Source organism: Amblyomma mixtum, chromosome 9 (assembly GCF_055824585.1).
Source record: "Amblyomma mixtum isolate Tamu chromosome 9, ASM5582458v1, whole genome shotgun sequence".
NCBI classification, from domain to species: Eukaryota; Metazoa; Arthropoda; class Arachnida; order Ixodida; family Ixodidae; genus Amblyomma; species Amblyomma mixtum.
The window spans coordinates 79,384,242-79,402,283 of NC_143020.1; the positions used below are offsets into that span (position 1 = coordinate 79,384,242).

The window sequence follows — 18,042 nt, forward strand, 5'->3', positions numbered from 1 at the left end:
GCCGAACACGCCTGACGTTAAAATGCAGCACTCTCGCGCTGTGCACTGGACATCTTCATCAGCTTCCATCTGAGACGCGAACCGATCGATCAGAGCTTAACCAGAGCCTTATATCGTTGCCAGATCGGCCGACGACCCAGCAAAGCAAAATCATCAACCAATCCGGCTAAACGCACGCTTTCGCATGTCTACTCGGTTTAACTACTGAAAACTCTACCATTTTTGTTTCATTTCTTGTAGCGCCAAATGCAACAAAAACGTAAAAAGAGGGAATATCCGCAGCTCACACGCAATCACAATATTTCTTTGCTCTTGGTATATGACAAAATAAACCAAAACCAACCCAAACTGCCATGTCCTTGAGTAGGCTTTGACGTGATAGAGCTCACGGCTCTTACCTTTATATTTGCTTTTTTAATAGCCCTAAGAGTTATGCAAAATAAAAGGACAAAATTATCGATTTAAATAAAGTAGCATGTGTCGTCGTCAGTCTCCGCTCCTGTTTAAATCTGTATTTCCTTAAGTAACATAGTGAACGAGATGCTGCGGGATGTCTCATTTAGACGCTCTAGTTGAGAAGAATATCAAGGGTCATCAATCAAGGTTTTTCAGAGTTGAGTTTTCAGAAAACATTGATTACAACATGAAAAGCAAGACGTACTTCTTTAGTCTTCTTTTGTTTTAAGCACCGGGTCGGGTTTTAAGGCGCTCGACTGCTGATGCCCAGGACGCAGGCTCTATTCCAGTAGAGGCATCCGTGTTTCAAGGGAGGTGAAATGCAAGATGTCCTTCCATTGTGCAATATCAGAGCACATTAAAAACCCGAGGTGGCCTAAACTAATCTGGAGCTCCCCACTACAGAATTCTGCATAACCCACTTCACTTCGGGACATAAACGTCGTAAACACATACAACTTTCATCGCCTTCTGCGGCGTGATTCCCGGAAAATTACCCATCATTCGCTCAGCGAACGCAGCCTACATGAAGCCAGCCAAAGAACGAGTGCACTAAGTGTCAAAAAAAAGAAAACTCTGCTCAATAAAACATCAGCGAGACGCACATTTTTCAACACCACGCCGAGATTACATATAACCCCTACCTCTCTGCGGCCTACATTTTCGGCCCTGGGACAGTTCACGTGCCCACTGTTCAGCTAGGCCGATTCTGATGAATATAAATTCCCTCAAATTAAGCGTCTACCCCGCTCATTCTCAATAGAACGAGATTTTTCGTGAATTGACGCAGCCCCCCCTTATTGACTTTTCAGCTCGTCGATTTCGTGAAAGAAAGCCTGTCCGAGGTTCGTGGCCTGAGGACTGAAATAGCCGAGGTAGGTGAATTGAAGTTCAAGTACGATTCTTTGCTTTCTTGATTTTGTTTTTCAAAAGGTTGAAATGCTCTGTGTCTTAAAGCCGTCCTCGAATTTTATTTTCGCTACCTTCATGACTACCTTAAAAAATCCAAATACCATATCAGTGGTCAGAAAAATTTAATAGAGGCAAGCAGAGTGGTCCGCTGGGCATAGTTATTTACTGTACAACAATATTCATTTGTCAAAATGTTATTTTTTTAGAGAAATTTGGTCGAAAAAGTCGAGAAAAGTTAGTGTCACGCATTAAACTCTAAGGCTTAGCTCAAAGCCGCCCACAGCAAGTAAGAGCCCGTCATTCATTCTCTGATCAATAAATATAATGTAATGCTTTATTCCAATCAGAGATTCGCAGCGTGGGCCTGAATCGATGGAGGAGCAGAGCATCCATCATGATCAAATTAAAACAGGCTATCAATCGAAATCCCCCATTGAAACGAAATCTTCAATTTTGCAGAAGAAGAAACTTGCATAGAATCACTTACAGGGATACAATTTTCCTTTCAATCACTGAGCACATTCGTGACTTTATTATAAAGTTGAAGCGTCAAAGTCGTTTGAAAATTTTGCTTTCATGTTGTTTAACGTTAGTGCGAACATACTAGGCTAAATTTATCGACATTTGTTTGTTAGTTTCGAAAGTTGAGCGCTTCGTGCACTTTTATTAGTAAATTAGTGCTAAGTGACCCACTGCGAACCCAGGCTTCGGATGTCTTCATATAATTTGTGTCAAACGTTCGTATTGATGCTACCTTCTGAAAGATGGTCCCTGGTGCTTTTTGTGGCTGCCTAAATCATAATTTTCGCAGCGGTGGCTCAGTGATAATGGCGCTCGGCTGCTAACTCGAAAAACGCGGCTTCGATCCCGGCCTTGGCTGTCGAATTTCGATGAAGGCAAAATTCGAGAGGCCAATGTACTGTGCGATGTCAGTGCACGTTAAAGAACCCCAGGTGGTCAGAATTTCCGCAGTCCTTCACTACGGCGTCTCTATAGCCTGAGTCACTTTGGGACGTTAAACTCCCATGAAGCGTAAGTCTAAATCATAGTTAAGATGTTGAGATTTGCAGACTACTTCTAAAAACTGGTATGGTAAAATATTTTATATAATTATCAATTTTCTCACCTGACGTTTACTTGTCTGATAAAGTTACCTTTACTAGCGTTTCACTGCAGCAATGTTACTGCCAAGTTTTCAAGACTATTAAAACTTTCACCAAGCATGACAAGCCTTACTTTTTCAGAAGACACTTTCCAAACCTATTCCCATTATTTCTTTTCTTTTTCAGCTAAAAGCGGCACTTTCTCAAAATGACGTGAGTAGCAAAGCGTACACAGAACTGTGTGTGCCAAAATAATTGTTCCAGCTCTTGCGTTATCTGGCTGCTCAATACTGCCATGGGTTTTCCAGCAACAAATTCAACAGCTCACTGCGAGATTGCACTCAACTCAAAATGAAGTGGACAGCGTAAGTCTCGTCAGTTTTCCTTACCGTTATTTTATATCTTCTGCAAGATATCTTGACACTAACTTTCAACAAATACTTCAGTGAACTAACCAGAAAATTGCCTTATGCCTTTTGAAACTTCATTAACCTTGAATCATTTCCTTAAAAGTGCGCTGGCACCCCTTGAGAGATCCTTGCAAAGTGTGCACAATGTTTTCAGCAAAGCAGGCTCTGCAATAGCGACTCCCACATAGTTAAATAAGCATGCTTGACGCGATGAAGTAATGGCTCGCATGAATTGGGCATCATCGCTATCAGGCGCAGCGCCAAATCTACTAAGTATTAGGTAAGGCGGAATGGAATGTCCGAGGCCCTATTTACTCTGCCGTGTAAAGAATCCCATGAAGTGAAAATTATCGAGTCCTCCACCGCTGTGTCTCTCAGAGCCTAAGTCCCCGTGGAACGCTAAACCCTATCAAAGAATTCTAAACTAAACCTCCACATTCCGTCTTTCCGAATAAATGAGTAAAAGTGGTGAAGGTTCTTGCCTAATTTATATATCGTGGGAGAGAGAAGTAAAGAGGGAACATGCGCATGGGTAGCGAGGAAAGAAAGTATGGAGATCGCGGGTTCTTCGGACAATTGGCTGTTTTGGGTTCACTGAAATGGCCCGACTATCTAGTGGAAAGGGAGCACGCTGGGTGGATTGCGGCTGACTGTGCTGAACCATGCGTCTTGCGCCGACTGTCTTGGGCAGAGTGCCTCGGATTAAGCAGTAATCAAAGAGTGCACAAATGTCATGCATTGAAGAGTTCATATGCCCAGATCTGTGTTATGTGCGCCAAGCATGCCTCCATAGGGCCCCTGAGGTGGCGAGTGCACTGTTACGCAAGGCGTTCCCGTCAAAAAGCATAGACCTCAAGTTTAACCCCCGAACGCAACAGCAAAGTTTGTTTTAACTAGATGATACAAAGCGCAAAAAGGACAGGACGAACGAAAAAACAACACGGACAAAGCGCTTACTGCAACTAATTTTTTAATGCACGATCTTGCATTTATAGCACGGTTCAAGGGAAAAAACTCAGCAGGCCCACCTTGCATCATGCTATAAAAGGCAAGATCGTGCATTAAAAAATTACAGTTGCAATAAGCGCTTTGTCCGCGTTGTTTCTTCGTTCGCCCTGTCCCTTTGGCGCTTTGTATCATCTAGTCATGTACCAACGCGCCCACCAATCAATTCTTGTTTTAACTATCCACCACTGCGTGTTTGTGGCAAAGCTTCAGAATGTGCAGCTGATCCTAAACGAGAGCGTTCTACGCGTTGGTCGTGCGAGCATAAAGCGTTTGGATAAACGAGTTAAACAGCCGAGGTACCCCTTCTGCTATGCTCAATGCATCAAAATGAACATTGTGAATTGTTGAAAAGAAAGTTGAACTGAACTGAATTGAAAAGACAAGGGCATTCCCTGAACACACAGTTCATTTGCCTGCTGCTAACCGGTAAACCAGCAAGGCATAGAATTCTTAGTGGCACGCAAAAAGAGTCATAAGGTAGTAGGAATGGGGCAAGTATTAGCTCTGTAACAAACAGAAGAAAATTCTAATTGTTTTGTTTTATTTTTCAGCTAAAAGAGGCGCTTTCTCAAAAACAAGTGAGTGACTAGCGGCATTCCGAACTGCATGGGACAACTTTTTGTAATATCTGTACTTTTCGCTTCGAGTTGCTGATCACTGCCTTGAATTTCACAGTGCGAAAATGAACTGCTGACTGAGACTGTACAGTCGCATCAAATTGACATGAAAAACGTAAGATATCAGTTTTTCTTCAAGATATCAGTTTTTGCCAAGTTGCCTTCATACACTGTTTTCAACACTTTGTCAGAGATGCATGTACTACGCCATAAACTTGTTTGAAAGCGAGCAAACACCTTTAATTTTAGTATATATTTTGCAGATTCAAGCTCAATGCGACAAGAACCATGAGGTGATAGAACAAATGACATCAGATATGCAGGTAAGGCTAAAAGTCTGGCTCTTCCCTGGCGGTGGCTTGACTTCTTCCAACTGCAGCATTATCTTTTTCTGCAGGGAATGGCCATGAATTTGGATGAAATATCCGCCACCAGCTCAGAGACAAAGTACCGGCTGCACGTGGTACGTGCAATGTGAAGTTATCTTCCCCATCTGCGAAATTCAAATATGTTGCTAGAGTTCCTCGTGCCTGCCGCGATCTTCTGATTACAATGAGAATCAATCGAGAGACTCCTGGAATAGCTACTTATTCCGGCAGTCAGCGCGATAAAAATCAGCAAAAAAACCTCCATAAACATTTTCCTGAATGAGCTAGGAAGATACTTCCTTAACACCTCTTTTTTGGGCTAGTTGGTGCATACTTGAATTAGAGAAAAAACAGCGCAAACCATGCACACCACGAGAAGTAACGAGGAGGAGACACGAGCGCTACTATCTTGCTTGTGTCGTCCTCGTTAATAAGGTTAATTTTTCGCTAATAAATTCTCCTGTGCCCACGTTTTACGCAGGTTGAAGGAGGACTGGAGAACACAAATGAGCATTTTTCAGCATCTATAAATGCATTAAAGGTAAGCGAAGGCTGCAAGCATGCTTATGCTTTTAGGAGGAAAACATATCTTTCGCACATATATTTTCTGATTTGGTATTCGCAGTTTGACAGAAATTTTGTCCTTGTCACTTTATTCTAAGTTTCCACTACTTCTGGCGATGCGCATACCATTGAATGCAAAATATCAACGGGTGATTTTCATTGGCACCACTCTCGACTTTCCTAAAAAGCGAAAAAAAAAAACGCCTGAACAGGACCGACTAAGATGTGCCCGTATCTCTGGAAAAACAGCCTGCCCATTGCCATCGGATTTAAAGTTATAAATCTGCCATGAAGCATCAGTGGCCTTGACGTTCGGCTGCTCATCCTTAGGTCGCGGGTTCAATCCCGGCGGTGGCGGCTTGATTTCTATGGAGGCGAAAAATATACTACTCCCTGCTATGCGATGTCAGTAAGCGATAGATTATTCCTCCACTGCGGGAACTTAAACCCAACTATCGTCGTGACGACTCATGTTCATGTTTATATCTTTCTAGACTACTAAGTTTTTAGATTCTGTTGAGCAATATAGCCCTGCATTTTGCCGGGTAATGATTAGGGTAAGCCGTAAGGCTTTTTAATTAGATAATTAATTTAATCGCACTTAATTTGTTTAGCATAATCGCCGCCGCCTGTCAGCCATCGCACGAGGCCGTTTTGTGTTGTGTTGGGCTTAGTGGGGCATAATTAACCAAGGCTATCATGTGCCCAGATCAGACAGATGGTAAAGTGGAGATGGAAATCTCTCTGTGCTTCTTTAGGTAAGAGGAAGGAGAGGGCAAGGGTGAGCGGGAAGAGAGGCTAGTAGGCAATGGGAGCCTAGGGCATTTGAAGGTCGTGGCGAGAGCGAAGGAATGCACAACCGGGACGTGACTGCCATGGAAAGAAGCTAGAGGGTGGGTACCTTAGAAGGAGGAAGTTATGAGGATGAATGCACAACCTCAGGGTGATTCCCCAGCAGAATGCAGGGCTATATGCTAAATCAAAGCTATAACTCTTTTTCTTTGATCTCCGGCCTTGAGTTTCGCGCATGATAGCCCTCCCCCCCCCTCCACATACATAATTTCTTTGACTCATGAGATAAGCAAACAAGCCTAACTCTATTTCTGTTTTTAAAACCGTCTCACAAACATTTCTGAAGTTTTTCATGATAACCCGGAACTGCCATTTGTGCTGCCATGTCGTTGTTTCGTAAGTTGTTTTCTACGAGCGCTAACTAGTGCGCTTGACCAGCTATTTCTTTTGCTCCCACTCTAACATGCAGGCTCCATGATCACTGCTTGAGACCAGATGTCAATTTTACACCTCTATTTCTGTCATTTGAAAAAAAGTTCCTGCGGCGTTGAGGGCACAAATATAGAAGGTTGCAACTGGGAATACTTGATAGCTCACTTCTGCTGTTATTAATACTCATTCAAGCGTATAGGTGACCGGAATCTCGGAGGTGGATCGAACAGGCTTCTCTAGCCATTCTAGGAACTGGGGTCACGCCCCTTCGTACTTTCAGTATGCCTTGCTACCAATTTTTGGAAATGAAAAAAATTCATAGATGTCTGAAATTCCTTTAATTGTGACACACTCCGAGTCAGCACGTGTCCAGCTTTTCCACTTTCTAAAGCAGACAAAATTGTGCGGCGGGCGTATCCCAATTTTTTCATTGCAGCCACAGTTCAGCCCACATCACAACGCGCAAGAATATTTTCATTAACTGCAACCGTACATAACATCAACATTTACAAACCAATTTACTCAAGAAGTTTCTGCACGTTTAACCTGCGTTTCACTGAGCAATAGTAGTATGGTATTTGTAGTAATATATTTTCTTTAAATTGGATTTTTTTTCTATCTAAATATCCTACCTGCTAGGGCTGGAAGATAACTTATTATTCGGCAATTTCATTCTGGAACTTGTTACCCTTGGATTTAAAATTCCCCTTACTCACCAAAGCTTTATGGTACAAGCTAATGCCATATTTGCTTGATGAATGGTTCCTTGTGATCATTATTGCTATAGTTATTTTTCGTTGTCCTGTGACATTACCTTCTTGCTGCTTTTCTCCATTCATGCACAAATTTCGCATGCGTGCAGTCTTCTTTCTGTTCAATCAACTCATTTTTACTGATGCGCATGCTGTGAATTATTCGCATCCTGGCTTTAGAGCGAATTCTCTGAAGTAGGTTGATTTTTTCATTTATTTAGCTGCTCTTGTTCATCTCGTTCTACCGCTTCCCTTTTCATTTTGTCTCTCGCTGCTTTGAATGTGTTTAGTTTCAAACAGTGACACGACGTCCGGATGCAGGCACCGACAATTAGATCTTGTTCAGCACATTTTCTTTTTGTAAAAGCACTATATTTAATAAGTAAATATTTCTAACTCTGGATGAAATTTATTCGCAAAATCTCTTTCTCGCAGGCGGAAAACAAGCAAGCAGTCGGCGAAGGCGTGACGCTGTGTTTGCGTCAACTGCATCAGGTGCAGTAGTGAACTTCCTTTCTGCTCCGATTAGAGAGTTTACTTTCGGTTACGACTAAAAAAATATTGTAATATTCTGGTAGGACATACACAATTGACGTAAAATCCAGTGTCATACTGGTGGTTGTATGAGATTTATATTTTAAAATAAACTGAGTGAACTGAATATTACAGCTGACTCGACGGGGATCACGTGCTACGATGAAACATTGTTGCTCAGCTATTAGCCCTATCAATTCCCCTGTAGTAAATACCAGTTGTTTTAACACACGTTTTATAGAATTTGTAAAAATTGACTTTTTCAGAAAAAAAAAAGAAACGCCTGCAGGAGGGAACATTCAGCCGCGGAGTATGTCAGTAATTGGGGAAAACGCGCCAATTCTCAACCTAGATAACTAGAATTTAAAAAACTTTTCAGGTATCGAACTTTGTTGGATATTCCTAAAGGCTGATTTGTGGCCACAAAGAATACGACGAGGTATCAGTTTTGCAAACAAAAAATAGTTTTCTCGAATGCCTTGCAGCGTGAAGCCTTCTTTTTTTGTATAAAACCGAAACTCTGAAGATGAGGGGCGCCAGAAGTTTAGTGCAAAAGCAACATCCTCTGAGTCACCGCGGGGCTGAGTGGTTGACTGGCTGCTGACCCGAAAGGGTCCCGGCCACTGCGATTGCAGTTCGATGAAGTTTAAGTCCTAGAGGCCCATGTACTGTGCGATGTCAGTGCCCGTTAATGACCCCCACTTGGTCAAAACTTTCGGAGCCTTTCACTCCGGCGCCCCTCATACCCTTAGTCGCTTTGGGACGTTAAACCCTCACAAAGCGAAACAAACATCCTCTGCTAATGTACTGCAAAGACCTGTGGCTCCCTATTATAAATTTTTCTAGTATTTTCCCCTCACTAGGAAGCCTACATGCTCTGCTTAGGCACCGGATGGCGTTATTTTTTGCGTCGTAACTCGGCACAACAAAACTAGTCATTGGCAATTACGCGAGTATTGATTCTGACAGCCACGATAGGCTTTAAGCTCCTAAATATTACCTGGTGGGAAATCTGGCGGCACCGTCGATGAGCTCCCGATCCAAACTTTTCTGTGGTGCATCTGTCGCACGACGCAATTTTGTGTCGCGAGGCAAGCTTTTTTGTCTTGCAATGTGTCGTGCGACAGAGGTTTGTGTCCTGGGTTCTTTCGCGCGACAAATGTGTTTGCGGCAGGTTCTTTGGCGCGACAAAGGTGTTTGCGGTAGGTTCTGTCGCACGGCAGACATTTTTCCTCTATTTTGTCGTGCGAAGCATTTGCCTGTCGCAGGATTTGTCGCGCTGCAGTATTGCCACAGTTATTGTCGTGCGACAGAGAGAGACGTGTCGCGCAACATCGACTGCGTGTCTCGACATAGTTGGCTGCCTTGGGTTCAATCGCGCGACAGACTTCAAGCACGCCTATTTTAACGCGACAAAAGTGTCTGCCGTGCTGTCTGTCGCACGACACAACAGCCTGTCGTGCTGTCTGTCGCACGACACGACAGCCTGACGTGGGCTCTGTCGCGCGACAGTCCTGTGGAGGGATGTGTCGTGTGTCATATCCCTCTCTAGTGTAATTCTGTTTTACTACAGAATTGCGGAAATACTGTCGCGCCGTCGTGTTTGAGCCATAGGCTTAAATTGGCCAATGGCGTGTTAAAGCCCGTTCACTCTGGCCGCGAAGACGATGCGAGTTGCTCTGGTTGGTTGGTGACGGGAACCGAGCGCAAGGAAGTGTTAATTCACACAGTCGGGTCGAGTTTGCAGCTGTTTCGTGTTTGGCTTGAATTGTGTTGGGCCGAAAACGTAGACGCTATCTTCAAATTGGTATTTGCGCCGCGATGCGCTCCTCTATGCTCAGATTAAGTTATTGCAGTACTGTGTTTTTCTCTTATTCAATACATTTAACGGAAGTTAAAGTTGTGAAAGTTTCACAGCATTTCTTTGACGTTCGCCTTGAGAAGAGTCGCATTTTTACGTTATACCCAACAGTAGTATGCCCAACTAAGTAAACGTCGTCTTTCCGGCATTCCTGCGTCTCTCCATGATGGATGAACTGTAGCGCCGTTAGTTTTCCCGTAGTTATATTAAACTCGAGGCTGATAGCCACTGTCTGCAGTTTTATATTTCTTAGTCTCCCACACTTCTGATGTGATGTCTACGTAGCTTTCGGACAGGCTAGGTGTGAGGCGTCGTCATTCGCTCATTTCGTCACCAGGCCAATTACTGTTCCCGTGTAAGCGTTGCGTGTTATCAAGTGCATAAAAGAAAAGTTTCGTCTGCGAGACAAGGAGGGATTGCGCGGCAGTGGCTGCATGCTATTAGCCAGTTGTTCTTGAAGTTTATAGTGCCACTTCCACAATGAGCGTTAATGTTTCACTTTGAGGTGCTAGTTTTGGTGGCGTGCGTGCGACATGATCATTGCAGTGTCAGTGTCTCAAATTACTTGAATATGCGGGAGTATCACCTCGCCAATGTAGGCGTCCAAGCTTTAACGTGGATGCGTGAAATATTGTAGAATGGCCATGCCAGCGCAACTCCAATACTCCGTTGACGAAAAAATGGATAGTATTATCGTCTTAGTGCTCAAATCCACGCGGAGCAGCATCCAGGTTGTAAGCTACCCAACATCCTGGCCGTCATGTGCCAATCGTCGGCTATTTTTATCAATAGTTAAATGATTTAAGAACTTTGCATAAGTCCGAGCTGAGAAGAACAAGCGACCAGCCACTGAAACGAATGACTTTGACATCGATGTCCTGGTGCACGTCTCTACCAGACCAGGAGCAAGCGTCAGGAAATTGCCAGCGCGTATGGAGTGAACGGCGCTTCAGTTTGGAGGTCACTTTGAAGACAGAATTACCACCAGTATCACGTGTGTTTTCACCGGTAGCTGAGGCAATACAAGTTAAAACAACGGCTCCTCTTTTTTGCACCTGATTCAGTACTATGGTGGCCTGGAATTTCTACAGAGTGCTTTTGACGAATGTGGCGCCTTTTTTGGGGGATTCGAATGTCGGTTTGCGCATAGCTCATTATTGGTGCGACCAGAATCTAAACTAGCTACGTGAACATAAGCACAACGTAAAATGGTCGTCAAATGTTTGCTGCGACCTCTATAGCATCTGTTTTGTCGATCCTTACTAAATCGACGGAAGCCTTACTGGAAATTAGTGCACAGATTGCTTTCTAAAGGGCAAGGCGGCGTCTCTCAATTTGACTCCGAATTTGCCAAAATGCTTTAAAAAAAATTTAGTTCAAACACTACGGTGAGCCGCTGCATTTTGTTGATCGGCTCGACAATTCATGGACGACTTTTTTTCTTGCCAATGAGTCGATGGAAGTGCAGCCTGGCCTCCTAGGTCGCCTGTTCTAGCATCTTTCCGATTTCTTTCTCCGGGGGATATGTTAAAAATGGTATCAAGGTGCTGGAAGTGGTAGAGAACTACGTCTACTTAGGGTAGGTAGAGCGGAGGTCCGAATAACGACGGCGAGATAACTGCAAGAATGAGGTGGAGCACATCTGGCCGCTTCTCTCAGATCATGAATGGGGGTTTACCAATATCTCTCAAGAGAAAAGTATATAACAGCTGAATCTTACCGGTACTCACCTATGGAGAAAAAACACAGAGGATAACGAAAAGGGTAATTGATATCACGTTAAGAGACCGCAAGCGCGCAGAGTGGGTGAGGGAACAAACGGGGATTAATGACATCCTGGTCGAAATCACGAGGAAAAAATGGGCTTGGGCAGGGCCCGTAATGCGAAGGCAAGATAGCCGATGCTCTTTAAGAGTAACAGTCTTGATTCCAAGAAAAGGCTAGCGTAGCAAGGGGCGGCGGATATTTCGGGGGGGGGGGGGGGGGGGGATGAAGGTAACTACTGCAGCCTAGATTTTATAACTGCAGCTGTTTACAGCAATTTAGAGGATTTTTTCTCTAGTACATAATGCGCGCCATCCGTGTGTCGGTGTATTTAATTAGAAATGCGTGGAGAGAGCGCAGTTTTCTTTCGACACCTGAAAAGAACTGTTTGGTCTAAGACCCTTTTCACAAGCATTTCATCCTAGAAGAGCCGAGCACCAGGCCAGGGGAAATCTTGTACCCATTAAAGAAAACCACCCAGGTTCTCTAACTAACAAATATATTAAGCTTGTGTCTCGCAATTTCTAATTCTGGCCTGCCAAATCATGCTTGATATTTGTTGTTTTTTTTTTCAATTTGCAGCTTCGAGCAGCCCATGACACTCTAAAAACTGCCTACGACAGACTTTTCTTCCAGCTTTTTCCACCTCAACAAGGACAACAGCAATACCCCCCTGCGCAGTGGAGACGCCAGTAAATCATGCAGGAGCTCTAGAAGGCAACTGAAAAACGACACCCTTGCTGGAAAAAAAGAGGACCTTCCAGTCTTATGTGCTCACTTTGCAACTGTTGCCTACTAGTCGTCACTCAATGGTTCTGAATAAAAGACGGCACTGTCACTCTTCAATGTGCTTCGTAGTTTACTGCCGCTATCTCCGGAGGCGCAAACCATATATCGAATATAATTACTGTTTCAGCATGTTTTCCGTGTTCATCCCTCCTTTCTATGGCCAGAGCCCTTTTTAAAGCTGTTATAAGTTGGATGTCTCTCATAAACTGCTTAAATTCATTCAACTGATTGTTTTTTGCGCGTTTAGAAGTTAGCAAGTTCGCCTTTTTTTTTCCTTGGGAAACGTTAACCGAACCCGCCCCAGGAGCTAATTTTCTAAGAAAATTTTAGTTTTCAGCACTGGTAAACCGAATTTCACGTGTGCACTCTGTTATATTGACGCGAACATTCATACAATAAAAATAAAGCAGTGAAAAGAAATATCGCAGCCTCCGAACATGCTAATAAAGAAGGAAGGAAAAGTTAAACGGGATTCTTCTGATAGCTCATAATTTCCGAGCATACTGGGCTCTTACATCCTAGCATTACAAAAAGATTCAACCCCGTTTTTAAACACCTGCACCGCAAAGCCTTTGCAGCGGCGACCGTCGGGTCCTCCGAGCTTCAGCCATGCGCGTAAGAAAGAAGAAAGCTGCCGAGGCGATCATTAACGTTTCCTCGCGTCTGCCGAATGGGCCAGGCTCTGCTTCTCGTGTTCGTGTCTGTCTCCAGTTCATTAAATGTCCCTTATTTAATACTTCCTGCAAAAGCCAGCAAATCATTCTCAGCAAATAATTCAACCAAATCGATCAATTTATAATTGGCTACAGTCACTGGCTCTCGTTTTGTTGTCCTCTTCGAATTCTTTTTTCTAAAGTGTGGGTTAAAGATTTGACCACGCTGTTTCATTTTACTAAATTTCTGCGGCCGAACTCTGCGGCAAGGGAATAAACATATTTTTCAAAACTTTATTTCCAACGACTCGTTGGGGGTCATCAGGCAAAAAAGCTGCCATTGGCAGCTTGAGGGTGCCTGATGCCCGTACAAGGCAGCAGCATATAGCCAACACAAAATTCTGAACACATGTTCAGTTACACTTTCACACAAATTGACTCATCGGAACACATTCGAAACACATCAAAACACAGCACAAGAAAGTATACAGTACGAAAAACATAAAGGCAATGAAAATACATTGAATACGATTAGCTGCACAAAAACTGGGATGAGAAAAAAATTTCACGCGTCTGTTTTCTATTACATGCGCTTACGTCAAAATTTGCAGACAGTAATTTGTTAAGCAAGCACGGCAAGTTGTGCGTGAGCGACTGTAGCATATAATTTGTACGTCTGCGTGGTATCAGCCATTTCTCAGATCCACGGGTGCGACAATCACTTTTCTGTTTCTGCAAATGCGAAAGGAATTTTATGAGGCTCTTAAACTTTTCATCGGAAAATAAGTATGAGTACAGTAGACGGAACTCGTAAATTTTTTCGACGCTTATTATGTTATACCGTGTGAACAATGGTGCAGATGAATGTAAATAGGACACATTTGCAATGCAACGAAGTGCTTTCTTTTGAAGAAGGAGCAGTGTTTGAATATTTGTTTGTGTGGTTGTGGCCCAAACCAGTGTGCAGTAATTTATGTGAGAGGAAAACAGTGCATGATAAATTTGAAGTTTTGCTCTATCTGGAAGAAAATGACGGCACCGTGCTAGTGCGCCGACTGACGTAGATAGTGTCCTTGATAATGACTGAATGTGATGATTCCACGACATGTCAGCAGCAAAGGTCACGCCAAGAATTTTATGTTTCTTAACAATTTCTATGGGTGCACCCCCAAGAACCAACCTTTCTTCTATCTGTGCTTGCTTCCCTCTGGCCATGAATAATATGGCCTTAGATTTATTGCCATTTATTTTTAAACAGTTCTTACTTGACCAATCCCAAATTATTGCAAGCTCTTTTTTGGCTTCTATTATTAGTTCGTCTACATTTTTACCGGTGAAAAAGATGCTCGTGTCATCTGCGTAGAGCACGTATATTGCATTGCTTTCCTTTTGCACGATATCGTTCACATAGATGTTAAAAAGAAACGGCCCTAAAATACTTCCTTGTGGCACGCCGGAAGTTAGTAATCTGTGTGATGAGTCACTTTGAGCGATAGAGACGCGCTGCTGACGATTCAAAAGAAAAGATTTAAGTAAAGCGAAACCAACTCCTCGGACACCATAACTGAACAGTTTTTCTAGTAATATTTCATGGTTTAGGCGATCAAATGCTTTGCTGTAGTCAATGAAAATTCAGAGGGTAAGTCTGCCTTCATCAATATTAGAGATTATTAATTCCTTCTGAGTTAATAGAGCTGTTTCCGTTGACCTGCCTTTCCGAAAGCCATGTTGAGCATCTGAAAGCATGTTATGTTTAACGAAAAAGGTGTTCATGCGCAAAAGAATAATCTTCTCTAAACCCTTAGAAAATACAGGAAGTACTGAGACGGGTCTATAATTGTTAACATCGTTTTTATCGCCCCCCTTAAAAAGAACTGAAACTTTAGCGATTTTCATCCTATCCGGGAAACATCCAGATGTAAGAGCCAGATTGAATATGTATACTAGATGCGGCGCAATAATATCGATAACGTATTTCACTGCCTTTATTTGAAAGCCGTCAATATCGCTGGCATTGGTGTTTTTCAAATTTATAAATGTGCGATAGATTTCTGTTTCATCCGTTGGGTAAAGAAATAGCGTCTCCTTACACTGGTAGTGAAGCAAAGCGCTAGTCGAGTTGTCGACTGCTGGCTTTGCCACATTGACGAAGTGTTCATTGAAATACTCGGCTAGAGGAATTCCGGATAGTTTTTTACCATCTATTGTCAATTCAGAAGTGTTTTCTCGTGTTATTTGTCTATTTAGGGCTTCGTTGAATATTTTCCAAACTTTGTCCGGACGCTCTTTTCTTGCAGTACTGAAAAGGTGGTTGTAGTAGTATTTCTTTGCTCTTCGCAATTCCGCGTTTAGTTTGTTCCGATACTTCTTAAATATTTCAAGTTTAGCTAGGTCTTTTGTCCTGAGGAAGGCTTGAAAAAGAAGGTTTTTTTCAGTTATCATTTTTATGTGTTCTGGTTCTAGCCAAGGTTTCCTTATTTTTTTCTTAAGTTTAACATTCTGATATGGAAACGACAACTCATACAGCTGACGGAATATTGACAAAAAGTCAGCGTAGGCGTCACTGCTGGAGACCTTGTAAAAAATGGATGACCAGTCCGCATGGATTATTCGTCTGCGAAATGTTTCAAGGTTCTCACTTGACAAGCATCTGTACTTTAGCCTGTTTGAGCACTGTTTTTGTCGGAATAAATTGGTAGAATAACTTATATATATAGGACAATGGTCACTGATGTCAGTACTGATTGTACCAGCCGCTAGAACAGGTGTGTCTGAATTAATAACGAAAAGATCGAGAAGTGTCTGACTTGTCGACGTTACACGAGTTGGCGTCGTTATGACGTTGTGGAACCCAGAAGCAAGAAACTTGTTTCCTAAGTCGCAAGAATGTTGACTATCAGTCAGCATGTCAATATTCATGTCACCGCCAAGTAGCAACCGATAATGGTGAACCGAGGCATATTCAAGTATTTCTTCTAGAAAATTTATGAACTCGTTGCGATTGCCAGATGGAGGGCGGTAGATGACAAGAAACATTTCAAGGCCACATATCACACACAAGCTTTCGTAATCAGTTGTGGCACGTGTAAATTGCTTGAACACCTCTGTTGATATGCATCGTTTAACATATAGTGCAACACCCCCTCCACGCATGCCTGTTCTGTTGATGTTGTAATGGGTGTAGTCATCTAAGATCAGTACAGGGCTGCTATTTTGATACCAGGTTTCCGAGAACATGATGACGTCAAATTTTAAATGGAAGCTACTTAGGAACACAGTGACCTGATCTTCTTTACAAGCCAGAGACCGTGCATTAATATGAATAGCAGAGATGCTATTCTGCGTTTGACCGCAGGGAAGTGAAATGTCGCAGGGTAAAGTGTATTCTTTATACATGAACAGGTGAGTAAAGCCTTAGGGAAAAAGACAAAGAAAAAACGCTCAGTCAATCTTACATAGATCCCTATCAGAAGCAATCCGTATTGCATCGCACCCCTCTTCTTTTCGCGCATAGACCTTGCCGTTCCGCACCCACACAAAACGCCATCCGCGTTCAGTTTTTTTTGTGCTAGCTAGGTGCAACAGGCGTTTCAGTGCAGGACACAGGTGTTCATTTACGAAGATCCGCATTTCGTTTTGTGTTTCACTTTGGATTCCGAGCTGGCTATCCTTGATTACAGTTCGACGTGCCCTTTCAAGAAATGCATCTCTTTTTTGTTTGCCTTTGAACTGCACCAGTACATTGCTCTTGCCCTCTTCTCTAGTTGGTACACGGTGACACACCTCGATGTCGGCAGGACTTACAGGCTCGCCTATAATTTCACCTATCGAAGTCACCATGTCAAGAACATTCTCATCCTGTTTCTCTTGGATGCCTCGGATTTCTACGTTGGTCCTACGAGAGTACTGCTCACACTGAACCATTCTGCTTTCAAGTCGTTTGAGTGCGGCGTCACTTTCCTGGCATTTAGCTTGTAAACTTTCATTTTCCTTCCTTAGAGCAACCGTTTCTGTCCGCGCCTCAGCCAGTTGCTTCTTCATGCTCTCAAACTCGTCGCTCATGAATTGCACGCTGTCTCTTAGCGTTTTAATCTCTGCACGAAGATCGCGCAGGTCGGAACGGTTGTCCCGGTCTGAGGACTGCGATGGGTTAGGCATTACCACTTGCTCTGAGTTAGATGCACAAGCCGTACAAACAAAAAGCTCAATAAGCTCAATAGCGCTGCAGAAGAAACACAAGCTTGGCAACAGCAACAGCTGTTGGGATATTTCAAAGAAATATCCCGGATATTTCAAAGAAACCTCCTGCAAATGTGCAACCTTCGGGTCCTTAATTTAATAAAGAAAAAAGGTGCGAAATGCTCCTACTTTCTCCTCTTTTCCAGCATTTTGAACAAGTGACGATATTTGGTCCACAGCCTGCCCATACACCGACTAAACAACGTTAATTTACACGAAGCAGTGATTTAAAGCAAATGTGCATCTCGGCTTCGTGAATTATACCGGAATTTTCAAGTCGACAACGTTGTCAAAATGGAACTCTCTTAAAGCTAAAGTGGAAACTAAAAAAAGGGGTCTGCATTTTATCACACCCATTTATTTTTAGGGGCTATGAGCCACATTCACTTTACGTGTTTAGTTTGAAATGGTTATTCTAGCATGGAAAAGATTTACTTATTTTCCGATATGCAAGAAGCGTTTGTAAGCGAAACAATTTATTGAACGTTTCGTGAGACCACGCTAAGGGTCCTCTCACATTTCTCTCTATTATTTGGGTGGATATGAGATTTGGTTTATGTTTTGTGGAGGGTTTAATGGCCGAAAGCGAATGAGGCTATGAGGGACGCCGTAGTGAAGGGCTCCCGAAATTTCGACCACCTGGGATTCTTTGACGTGCACTGTTATCGCACAGTCCATGGGCCTCTAGAATTTCGCCTCCCTCGAAACTCCCCCGCCGCGGCCGGGATCGAACCCGCGTCTTCTGAGTCAGCAGCCAAACGCCATAACCACTGAACCACCGCGGCGGC

The 18,042-nt window shown here is 43.2% G+C and overlaps 1 protein-coding gene across 2 annotated transcripts in view; it reads left to right on the plus strand.

Annotated features, from left to right (window-relative positions):
• The window catches only part of LOC149329849 (uncharacterized), a 32,162-nt gene extending 19,743 nt beyond the window's left edge, over nt 1-12,419 (plus strand). For both annotated transcript variants that reach the window (XM_089560577.1, XM_089560578.1), the window contains exons 7-16: nt 1,269-1,331; nt 2,658-2,684; nt 2,780-2,836; nt 4,441-4,467; nt 4,565-4,621; nt 4,770-4,829; nt 4,904-4,969; nt 5,356-5,415; nt 7,850-7,909; nt 12,156-12,419. In XM_089560577.1, the coding sequence (XP_089416703.1) occupies nt 1,269-1,331; nt 2,658-2,684; nt 2,780-2,836; nt 4,441-4,467; nt 4,565-4,621; nt 4,770-4,829; nt 4,904-4,969; nt 5,356-5,415; nt 7,850-7,909; nt 12,156-12,269 (591 nt within the window). In that variant the 3' untranslated portion in view covers nt 12,270-12,419. The remainder of the gene's footprint in view (nt 1-1,268; nt 1,332-2,657; nt 2,685-2,779; nt 2,837-4,440; nt 4,468-4,564; nt 4,622-4,769; nt 4,830-4,903; nt 4,970-5,355; nt 5,416-7,849; nt 7,910-12,155) is intronic.
• Nucleotides 12,420-18,042: the final 5,623 nt, after the last annotated feature.